Below are 11371 nucleotides of genomic sequence, written 5' to 3'. Positions count from 1 at the left end.
CGTCCTGACTTGTGTCCGGGCGAACATTCCATTATATGGTTGGGACGTAATTTCTTTAACCAGCCCCCGCTGAGGGACATTTAGGTTCCAGTTGACCGTAGTTCTCAGTGAATACGCACCTTTGCATACTTGCTGCACACGGGAGAGAATAGCTGGGCTGCCAGCTGCCAGCCACATGTTGCTGTTTCCGTCTCAATGAACTTGAATGAATGAAACTGCAAGGCCAGTTCCTCATCTCAAGTGCGGGGGGTCAGGGACTGAGCACTTCCGTGGGGCAGGATTTTCCTGAACACGCTGCTCTGCAGGGTGCGTTCCCAGGAGGGAATCAGGAGCCTGAGTGTGGACAGCTGCCAGGTTTCCCTGTGAAGAGGCCCTCACTGTTTATGTCCCCCAGGCAGAGCTCAGACAGGGAGAGCACTTTCAATCCAGAACAATTACATGGAATGTGGGGGGGGGGGGGGGGGGGGTAGAAACGGTCCCTGAGTACTGATGCAGGGACATTGTGTTTCTGTGGTCGCTGCCCACACTGCGGACACCGCTGTTCTCGGCGTACAAGGGGCACACCTGTCTCGGGGAGCCCCGCACCGCTGTGTCTGAGTGAGGCCTGCCCCCCCACCACCTCGCTGCGGTTGCTTCTCCCCCACTCGTTCACAGCCTCGTCCCTCTCCTCCCCCAGGTCCAGGGCCCTTGGCACCCTGGCTCATGCCCGCCCTGTCAGGGGGCCCTGTCAGGGGAGAGTGCCGTCTCCTGTGTTCCCTGTCACCGCGACACAGCCAGTCTCCATCTCCTCACTTCCCACCCTCCACCTCCCCTCCCTTTGGTGAATAGTGACGTCCACGTTGCCAGATCCCGCGGGCACTGCCTGGTCCTCATCTTGGTGCAGTCTGCACTGTGTCCCTTCCTTCCTTCTTTTTTAAAATCTATTTTTATTGATTTCAGAGAGGAAGGAAGAGGGAGAGAAACAGCAATGATGAGAGAGAATCATGGATCAACTGCCTCCTGCATGCCCCCTACTGGGGATTGAGCCCGCAACCCGGGCATGTGCCCTGAGTGGAATCAAACCTGAGACCCGTCAGGCCGCAGGCCGATGCTGTATCCACTGAGCCACACTGGCTAGGGCTGCCCCTTCCTTCTTGAAGTGCTTGTCCCTCTGGCTTCCGAGGCCCCGCACCTGCAATCTGTAATCGCCCCACCCCTTGTCCTTGGCCGTCTCATCCTTGCAGCGTTTACAACTCAATCCTTTTCCTCACTGTCTGCTTTTTTCCTGAGCAAGCTCACCCCCACCCTGGCTTCGCTTCGTTAACATCGTTTGGGGAATGATGGTCATGCATTTTAATTCCCTAATAAGATCGGGCATCTGCATGGTTTGCATTTCCAACCCTAAGGACACCCGTGGTTCCATTTGGCTGTCTCGCCTGCACAAACCTTCCCTTCCAGCCCTTCCACCGCGGGGAGCATCTTTCACTCTAACACCTGTAGCACTCATGCCTCCTCCATGGACCTTCTCTCCCTGACTCGGCCACATGGTGTCCGTTCCTTCGACCGGGGGCCTGAGGGGAGTAGTGACAGTCACAGCTGTTTGTTCCCAGAGCCCGGCCTGTTTGCTCAGTCCCCCATGTTTGCTCAGTCTGGTCGAACGGGCAATTTCTGCTGTGGCAGTGACCGCTCTATCTCTTTGGGCTGATAATACTCGGGTTTCAAAAGCAATGTGTGTATCCAGAACAGAGGAAAAATGAATAGAGGAAAAGAATAAGGGAGCCCTGGGGAAGAGATCCATGCTTTTTTTCCTTAAATATATTTTTATTGATTTCAGAGAGGAAGGGAGAGGGAGAGAGACAGAAACATCAATGATGAGAGGGAATCATGGATCGGCTGCCTCCTGCATGCCCCCTACTGGGGATCAAGCCCATAACCCAGACATGTGCCCTGACGGGGAATCGAACTGTGACCTCCTGGTTCATAGGCTGACACTCAACCATTGAGCAATGGACATGTCAGCCAGGGCGTAGGCAGGGGCGATTGGAAATGGTTTCTCTTGACAAGCCGAGGGACATTCTGCCCGCATCCAGGTACTTCAGTGTTCAACAGGCTTGTTTTGGCACCTGGGGTCAGGTGATGTCTTGGCTGAAAGGGAAGACATTGTATTTGTCTTTTTGCCTGTGGAGGGGAGGGGAGGCTCCCCTTATGCAGCCAGGCCTGTGCCACCAGCTTTGAGCCGCCAGAAGCAAAACTGCAGATGCACTGAGGAGTAATCCAGAACCCGCTGCCAGGAAACAAGGAAGCGTGCCACACAAGCTGTGCCAACACTTGGCTCGTGCCAACGTTCGGGCCCGAAGCTAGGCTCTGCCTCTTCTCCGCCTGCGGGAAGTGCGAGCACACGGCCCACCTGTGTTCTCGGGACCCAGGCTGCTGCTGAGAAGGGCAGAGGCAGCGGGGCGGCAGCTGGCTTTCAGGTAAACAGGAACCGCTTTAGTGGCCAGCCTTCGTGGCGGGGCTGGTCTCCCTGAGTGGTGTCTGGTTTATATTTCAGCCCTCCAAACGAGGGTTTCATCTCAATCTTTTTCAGGAGCATGTGGGGGTTACTGTTTGCCAATCTGAAAGCAAAAGCCTCACAGTCACTGCAGATGGTAGAGATCTTTTATTGCTTTGGGCAGGGCAGCATTGACTGTTGGGGTCTGGGCCACAGCCCCCTCGTGTCCAAGAGAAGATGGCCTCACTTCTGGGCAGGCGGGTCTCCAGTCAGAAGTGGGCCCCACGCGAGGAGGCAGAGCCGTCCCTTCCTGCTGAGCCCTCCAGCGGCCCCTGCGGGGAGCTCCGATGGGTGCTTGCTGAGGCCTGCAGGGGGGCCTTGCGGTCAGGTTCAGGGCCAGGCCTTCCCGTCAGAGCCTGCGAGCCTTCCTGGGGCGGCAGCCGTTGTGCGGGATGGGGGTGTTGTCTGTGATGGAGATCACTTCCAGGCCCCCCATGGTCAGGCCCTGGATGGCAGACTGGGAGGAGCAGAGAACAGGAGGAAGGCTCAGTGCCGGAAGTGATGGCCTAGTGCCCAGGCAGGGCTCGGACAGCGAGGTGGAGGGTCGGGGTGAGGGAGGGAGCGGGGAGAGTGGAGAGGTTCCCTGGCTTTGACACCTACTCACAAAGGTCTCCAACCAAGCCCCTTAACCAGGCGTTCAGTGCTGCCCACTGTAGTCACACCTGTCGCTTCCACCTGCGCTCCACCACCTCAGGGCAAAGGCTGCCTGTACACCCTCCACCCCTCAGGCTCACACTTCTGCAGTTGTTTCCTCTGCCTGGAATGTCCCCCCTCACCTGGACAATGCCACGCGATTCTTGAAAAGTCAGAGTTGTCACCTCTTTGGGGGGCTTCCCTGATCATCCCCGACGGGCTCCCAGCACCTGGGGCACAAGCTCGACCAGTGCCCCCACTCGTCTGTGCTGAGCGTCCCATTTCGATGGTCCCCAGGGACCACCTTTCTGTTCCCGGGCCTGGCACACAGCAGGCGCTCCGTGAATGTCTGAGGAACTCAGCTGAGGGGCCTGGGCTGTGTCAGAAGCGCAGGAGGTTATAACAACAACAGAAATCTCCAGCCCTCATGGGAGCCCACTACAAGGCCCCTCCACTCTCCCCCCTGCTCTCCAGCCCCGTTGGTCTACGGAAGCACGTGCGCTCGTGCGGAGAATCACTCACTCACCAAGCGCCCCGGCCCCAGGCCCTTCACCACCACGCGGATGTGGGTCACGCCCTTCGCTGTGGCCTTCTGGAAAGGAGCGACAAGTGGTTAGTGCCCAGCAGGAGCTGCTACGTCCACTCCTCCAGCTCCTGCCCCCGGGGCGCAGGGTAAGAGCTCCAGGGAGAAGGCACCCCCATGTGGAAACAGGCCGAAGACAGGACAGATGCCTCGGTGCGGGCCACACATCAGCAAGCACAGCACTCAAGTCACAGACTGCGAGTCAGCTGCGCTCTTTCGCCCAGGACAGCACTGCCACCTAGTGGAGTGTCTAACCATCGCTCCGAAGTGCCTCAGGTGGGTGAACGCAGAACCTCAGACGGCGAGGAGCCGGGGCTGCAGGCAGAGCTTCAATACCCACTAAGCAAGTGTCCTCTTACCATCTGACATCTTTAGTGAAAGGTTCACTTTTCCTCACTGATTACAAAGGCATCGTGATGGGAAGCCCGGGAAACACGTAGATGTCACTGAACCCGCCCCGCAGAAGCTACTGTCAACACTGACACGTGTCTTTCACGGGTATGACCTGCCCCTTGGTGGACAATAGTACACGTCGAGGATCATTAATGCAGAGCAGTCAATGGTCTGGGGCACTGAGTGGGCCGTGAAGGCCAGGGTTTTCCTTCAGGAAACACCTGTGAACCTCTGGAGGCCTGTGCCACAGCAGCCAGGGCACAAGCTGTGGTCCCAGACCACAGCAGGGAGCTAAAGCGACCACGTGACTCTGAGCAAGTTGTACTCTGTATGTGAACTGGCTCAAAGCATAGACAGTGCCGGCGTCTTCTGAAGACTCCAGATAATGAGTGTCAAGTGTCTGGCATATAGTAGATGCTCAATAAACATGCCAGCAGCGGCACACTGCCAATCTGCGTCTAGAAGGTCTGCCACGTTCACACTCAGATGCGTCCTGTGTGAGGTTTTCACCACACCACGTCTTCCCAGGGGCTACCATCACCCATCCCCACCCATGCGCACTTACCGCTGCGGCAGCTATGCCGGCTGTCTGTGCCGCGATGCCCGTGCCCTTCTTGGCGTTCTTGAACCCCTCGGTGCCGCAGGAGGTGCGGGCAAGGGGCTGGTTGGCGGCAGAGACCACCTGGATCTGTGTGCTGGGAGAGCAGGGGAGGCACAGAAGGGAAAATGGACTATTCAGGGACTTTAGAGAGCGCGAGCCTATGTCCTTACAAGCCCCAGTGACAAAGCAAAAGCCAGCCGCTTTTCCTCTGAACTTAACCAGTAAAATGCTTTTTGAACTCTTACAGGAGGCGCCAGGGAGGGTCAGAAGCAATCCCCTAAACTTCACATAAAGAGAGCTCTGTTATGGACTGAATGTCTGTGTCCTCCAAATTCATGCTGGATTCCTAACCCCGAATGGTATGGTGTTTGGAGGTGGGGCCTTTAGGAGGCAATTAGGTCGTGAGGGTGGCGCCCTCATGAATGGGATTAGTGCCCTTATACGAACGAGGGACTCCAGAGCGCTCCCTCGCCCCTCCCACCGTGAGGGCACAGCGAGAAGCTGGCCATCTGCCACCCTGAAGAGGGCCCTCACCAATACCCACCATGCTGGCACCCTGACCTGGCCCCTTTGTAGGAAAGCAAATCTCAGCGATAGGATATGCCCAACCCACTCCACATTGTCATGAAACCTGAGTGAACGTCGTAAAGGCAGAAGCTGGTTTCCCAGAAAGAGGAGGGGGCCTGGGGAACACGTGCACGGGCACCACCAAGCGGAAGGGGCACCCTGGCTTCCACCCACGCAGGTGCCCAGGGCCACCGTGCCCTCCCTGTGGAGGGGAAAGGAACCCACCTCGACCTGCCCAGGTGCGCCCTCCCCACTCACTTGTTGTAGGACGCCTTGATGTGTGCGATGGGGATCTCCTCAAATTTCTTTCCTGCCCACCTCAGGGGGCTCTCCTGGCCTGGAACTGGAGGGTAGATGCTGCAATGAGAACATTTAATGTGAAGTTGTCCTTATATTTTTCTAAAATCAAAGAAATCCATCCGAGAGTTAAAAATAACCCAACAGTACAGACAAACTCGATGAAAACAGCAGCCCCCCAACCGGCCCCTGAGGTGGCTGCCCCGACATTTCCTCTCAGTCCTGGTGCTCCGCCCTGTGTGAGCGCCTCTCTGACTAGGCACAGGAGCTACTCGCTCTGCTAGAAGAGAAGAGATGCCACCCATCCTCCCACCCGTCTTGTCCCTCCTAGTGTAACCCGATCAGCACTTCAATCCTTTGTAGGATCTGCTTTCTGCAACTTAAAAATATAGTTAAACCTCTATTTCTTATTTCGTCACCTGCAGATGGCATCTTGACTCTAAAAAAAGGGCAACAAAAACTTTAATAATACTTATCATTACTATAAAAAATCCAGTATCCCTTAGAATAGAGGTCAGCAGACTTTTTCTGTAAAGGGCCAGAGAGTAAATATTTTAGGCTTTGCTGGCCATGAGGTTTCTGTCGCAACTCTGGCACTGTAGTGCAAAATCGGCTGGCCGTAGACAACAGTAAATCAACGGGCGTGGCTGTCCCAATAAAACTTTATTGCAACTGGCCAGATCTGGCCCATGGAATGTAGTTTGCAACCCCTAGCCCAATGGTTCTCTCTCTGAACAGCAGAAGCACCTGTTACTGTGATGGGCAGGCCTGGAAATCCTCTCTCTACAAAGCCCCAGGTCAATCCCAAGGTGAACCCAGGGCTGGGAACACCGGTGCAGACACTGCAAGGAGTTCAAGATCTTTTGCTATCTCAGCCCAGCCTGTTCTCTGGCTATCCTAGGTCAGCACAGCAGAAGCACCTGTTACTGTGATGGGCAGGCCTGGGAATCCTCTCTCTACAAGGCCCCAGGTCAATCCCAGGTGAACCCAGGGCTGGGAACACTGGCGCAGACACTGCAACGAGTTCAAGATCTTTTGCTGTCTCAGCCTAGCCTGTTCTCTGGCTATCCTAGAGATATCCTCTGACGTACTCTTCATTTTCAGATGGAGAAACTGAGGTAGGAACAGGGACACAGGGTTCGCTGGGAAGCCAGGCCTTGGGCCTGGGAGACCTGCCTCTGTTCAGAGCGTTGCTCATCACGCTGTGCTCTTTTATTCACACACGCGCAGCTGTCACTCAGCCCTTGAGATGTGAGTAAACCCGCTGTTGCCCCCTGCCTGTACGTGCAAATCAGGTCTGTGTCTGTACCCGCTCCCGGCATGAAATTCAACAGACTTAGGTTTAGAAAATACACGCTTATCTGAGAACAGTCCTCCCCTCAGCCCTACCTCCTTCCCTAGAGATATTTTTAAAAAACAAAACAACGCAGTGATACAGGAGTTACAAGTGTATTCTTCCCTGCTCGGCCTGATCTTAAGAGATGACTGAGCACCTCAGCCGGTTCCTGGCTTATCAGCCTGCGCACATGGATGAGGCTGAGATGACATTAATGTTTAAAACATCACCGCTTCCCAATTGATCGTTTCCCCTATGGACTTGGGAGTGAAAAAATTTAAAAAATTAAGCTGACTAAAGTCTGAACGTACCAGTGCAATGCCTTATACAGAAAGACAGGTTTGTGAAGGAGGAAGGACTTGGAACTTGAGCCATTGAATTGAAGGCACGGATAAAGATTGGCCTTTAAACCTCCTAGGACCAATGTACAAATGAGCTAGTGGTTCACCCCACGGAAGCAGGAACGGGACTGCCGCCTCTTCATAGCCACCCTCAGAGATGGACACAGACCGGGGCCAGCACATGTGGCATCGCTTCTGCACGCTGCGGACGGACATCAGCCGCCTTTCCCCACTGAGCGTCCGCGAGGAGGGCTGACTCCTGCTGCTGTCCCTCAGGCATGAGAACTTGCTGATCCCTGGGCCAATCCAGCCCTGACACACGTGGCAGACGCTGGAATCTCCCGTTGGGCACGCTGCAGCTCTGCACCCCAAAGGCGGAGGCCCCGCCTCAGGGTCTTGAACCTGTTTTCTAACTGTGGCTACAGACATGTTAGAAATGAAGAGAAATGTAGAAAAATGCAGAGATCCTAGCTCATGGCCCACTACTCCTGTCACAATTACATATGTTTTCAGTAAGAGCCTTCCAACCCTTGGCTTCTGTTTCTTGACTTCCTTTTCTCCAGTGAACCTGTGTCCTCTATCCTACCCTGGCTACTTCCTCCCGTGGTAACTAGCCCTTGTCATGACCATACCTGCAACCCCATCACAACCTCGGTTCCTAGCATCACACGCTGGCCACCACCTCCTGGCGCACCCACTGGCTTCCTCTACTGGGAACTCTTCAATCCCACTCATCCTACCAGCTTTTCACTTTCCCTTACACCCCTGATGCCTTCCGTTCTGCCCTGACCTCAAGTCAATTATATGGCCAGTCATTATAATCACTCCTTTGCACACACCCTCAATCCCCACCCCCTGACCCCTACCCACTTCATGGCACTCTCCTGGCAAACCCCTAACCCTGGTTCATCCTCCAGCCACTCTGAGCCTGTGACCTCTCCCCACTACCTAATGTCCCCCAAGTTGTGACAATCAAAAATGTCTGCAGACATTGCTAAAAGTCCCCTCGGAGGCAAAATCGCCCCAGGTCGAGAGCCATTCTTTATTTTAATGACTTCTAACATCAAGTGGGCCCTCAGCCCTGCGTGGCAATCATACAGCACATTCCCCCTCAACTGTCCCTCCAGTCTCCCGGATGACGGTTTTATACCTTCTTTTGTCTCCTCAAACCTGCTTCCTCACGGACAGCTGATGGCCTTCACGGAGAAATAGAAGCAATCAGAGTTCCCTCCAGCTCCCACTACCAAACAGCTGTGCCCGCGAGCTTTGCATTCTCTCCTGTTGTGCTGCTCCGCTTGTGTGTTCGCCTCTCAAGGACATCTCTCCGGCAGTGTTCCGCTCCGGCCGCATCACGCCCATCAGCAAGAGGCTGCCTTCCCCCAACCGAAAAGCAAACAAAAACTCCTCGATCCCCAAGCCTCCTTGAGCTACTGCCATTTCTGTGACCCTGACAGCAGATCCCCCTTCAAGAACTGACTGTGCCTGCTGTTTCTTCCCGTCTTCTGTTCTCCTTGAACCCACTCCAATCAGACATCAGCCCCCATCACCGCACCAAAATGCTCTAGTCAAGGCCACTGACCAACTTACAATGCCAGGAGCAAGTTGGTCTTCAGCCTATCAACCTGTCGTATCAGCAGCATTTGACATAACTGACCTTTGCCCTTGAACCACATAAAAAAATCTCTCCAGGTTTTCCCCCCACTACCTCTCTCTCTCTTTAAATATATTTTTATTGACTTCAGAGAGGAAGGAGGAGAGAGATAGAAACAGCAGTGATGAGAATCATGATCGTATTTTTATTGACTTCAGAGAGGAAGGGAGGAGAGAGATAGAAACACCAATGATGGGAATCATGATCAGCTGCCTCCACTACCTCTCTTCTGTCTCTCTTGCTGATGCTTCCTCATCTGCCAAATCTCTAAATGTCAAAGGGCTCGAGGGTTCAGTCCTTGGACTTCTTTTCCTCTCTTGATGATCTTGTTGTCTCATCATCATCTCTGGTGCGTGTGCCACATGCATGTGTGGCCCAGAGCTGTCCCCCAACTCCATGTCTAATAGCCAACATCGTATCTCCACTTGGATGTGCATTAAGCATCTCCAACTTAGCCACCCAATCCCAAGCTCCTGTAGTCTTCCCCACCTTAACAACAACGCAATCTTTCTAGTTGTGTAGGCCCCAAATTTGAGTGTTCCTCCATTCCTCTCCTTTTTTCACACCTTACATTAATAAACCCTTAGCCACCCAATCCCAAGCTCCTGTAGTCTTCCCCATCTTAACAACAACGCCATCTTTCAAGTTGTTTAGGCCCCAAATTTGAGAGTGTTCCTCCATTCCTCTCCTTTTTCACACCTTACATTAATAGATTATATTGGTTCTACTTTCTAAATGTATCAGTCCAACCATTCATGCAACCTCCACAGCTGTCACTGTGGTCCAAGCCACCATCATCTCTTGCCTGGATTATTTCAATAGTTTGGTTCTACTTTCTAAATGTATCAGTCCAACCATTCACACAACCTCCACAGCTGTCACTCTGGTCCAAGCCTGGATTTCAATAGTCTCCTAACTGCTTAGAAGACTTCTTGCTTCCCTGCAGTTCAATGTCAAAATGCAGAGGTCCTACTATGTGCATTTTGATCCTACTATGTGCATTGTCAAAATGCAGAGGTCCTACTATGTGCAGCCGAAGGGACTCTTTAAAAACTGTAAGCATGATTGTGTCAACTTTCTCCACGACTCTCCAGTGGCTTCCCATCTCATCAGAGTAAAAGCTGAAGTCTGGGCGATGACCTCATGGAGCCCTGTGTGCCTGCTACACTGCTGCCTCTCTGCTTCCACCTCCTATTTTTACTCCTCACTCCATGTTGGCCTTAACTGCTTATGAACACTAGAGACACTCCTGCCGTCTGTCATCCTCCCATGTTTTACTTGTCTTATAGTTGCTGTCCCCTATCCACTATAATTTAAGTTCTGTGGGGACAGGGATTTCTGTGTTTGGTCCCCAATGTGTCCCTAACACCTTGAACAGTGTCTGGCAATGTTGAGTGACCAGAACAGAATCCTGACTTAAAACTCCTTTAGAGGACCCCCACCGTCTGCAGTGGGGACAGTGTAAAAGCCCCCATTACAGACAACACCCTTGGCATTCTGATTCCTTCTTGTCTCGCTGACCTCATCTGCCATCGTGCACACACCTCAATATCCCATGTTCTTTCACACCACATGCCTTTACACGCATGCACTGTTAGCTTTGCCTAGAACACCCCCTTTCATCTTGTCCAGCTGAACTCCCATTCGGTGCAGTTGTCAGCCCCACACTTCCTTCTCTACAGTCTCACCTGATTAACTCAGGAGTTAGACGCGCATCCTCTCACACTTCCCAGCAGCCAGCTCTGACCTCCAGTCTATTACTCATCAGACTCTGGTGAAGATGTTTGCAGGTTTGTCCTCCCTACTGTGGGGAGGAGCGATGTTTTGTATTTGTATGGGTGCGTGGCACATAGTAGGTCTCAGTAAATGTTTGCTAAATGGATGTGAAGTACATCTAGCAAGTAGAGGTGGTGGCAGTGGTGGGAAGCAAAATGCCAGTCCCCAGGGCCGAACACAGAATCTCCCCAGATCTTAGACCAACTCTGAAGAGTGCAGGATAATCAACACCATAGTGTAGCGCCCCCTCTCCTCCCACTGTGCGTCTGCGTAGTCGGTGCGACCTGCGCTCCCTCTGAGGGGGGAGAGCTGATTTTCCTGGGCGCCTCTGACACCTACTCGCTCACTCATCAAAGGCTCACCAAGCATCCACTTTGTGCTAAGTCTCATCTGCTTTGATTCCCACAATCTCTCTCGGCACTTTATCCATTTTTAGTCGAGAGAACGGAGGCTTAGAGGCTAATTTTCATAAAGTGGCACAGATGGCAAGCGACAGAGTTGGGAATTCACTGGTTCCCAGGCTCTGGAGGGTGGTGCCGGGCTCGGGAGGGCTGGACCGCAGCGGCTCTCACCTGGAACTGCTGCTGCTCGGAGCCGGGGTCGCCGCCGGAGCCGAAGCCGCCTTCTCCTCCACCTTCTGTTTGGCCGCCGCGTGCAGCTGCT

At 53.6% G+C, this 11371-nt stretch overlaps 1 protein-coding gene across 1 annotated transcript; it reads right to left on the bottom strand.

Moving 5' to 3' along the window:
• Positions 1-2619: 2619 nt before the first annotated feature.
• MRPS11 (mitochondrial ribosomal protein S11) lies at positions 2620-11369 on the bottom strand (the record flags this gene model as incomplete). The annotated part of the gene is made up of 5 exons (XM_005873390.2): positions 2620-2987; positions 3690-3755; positions 4705-4834; positions 5566-5664; positions 11281-11369. Coding segments are annotated over 5 exons (492 nt in total), but the record flags the coding sequence as incomplete, so codon positions are not given.
• Positions 11370-11371: the final 2 nt, after the last annotated feature.

Source organism: Myotis brandtii, unplaced genomic scaffold (genome assembly GCF_000412655.1).
Source record: "Myotis brandtii unplaced genomic scaffold, ASM41265v1 scaffold409, whole genome shotgun sequence".
Classification (NCBI taxonomy): domain Eukaryota; kingdom Metazoa; phylum Chordata; class Mammalia; order Chiroptera; family Vespertilionidae; genus Myotis; species Myotis brandtii.
Note: the sequence above shows the minus strand (reverse complement) of the source record. Positions and strands in the feature narration are given on the sequence as shown.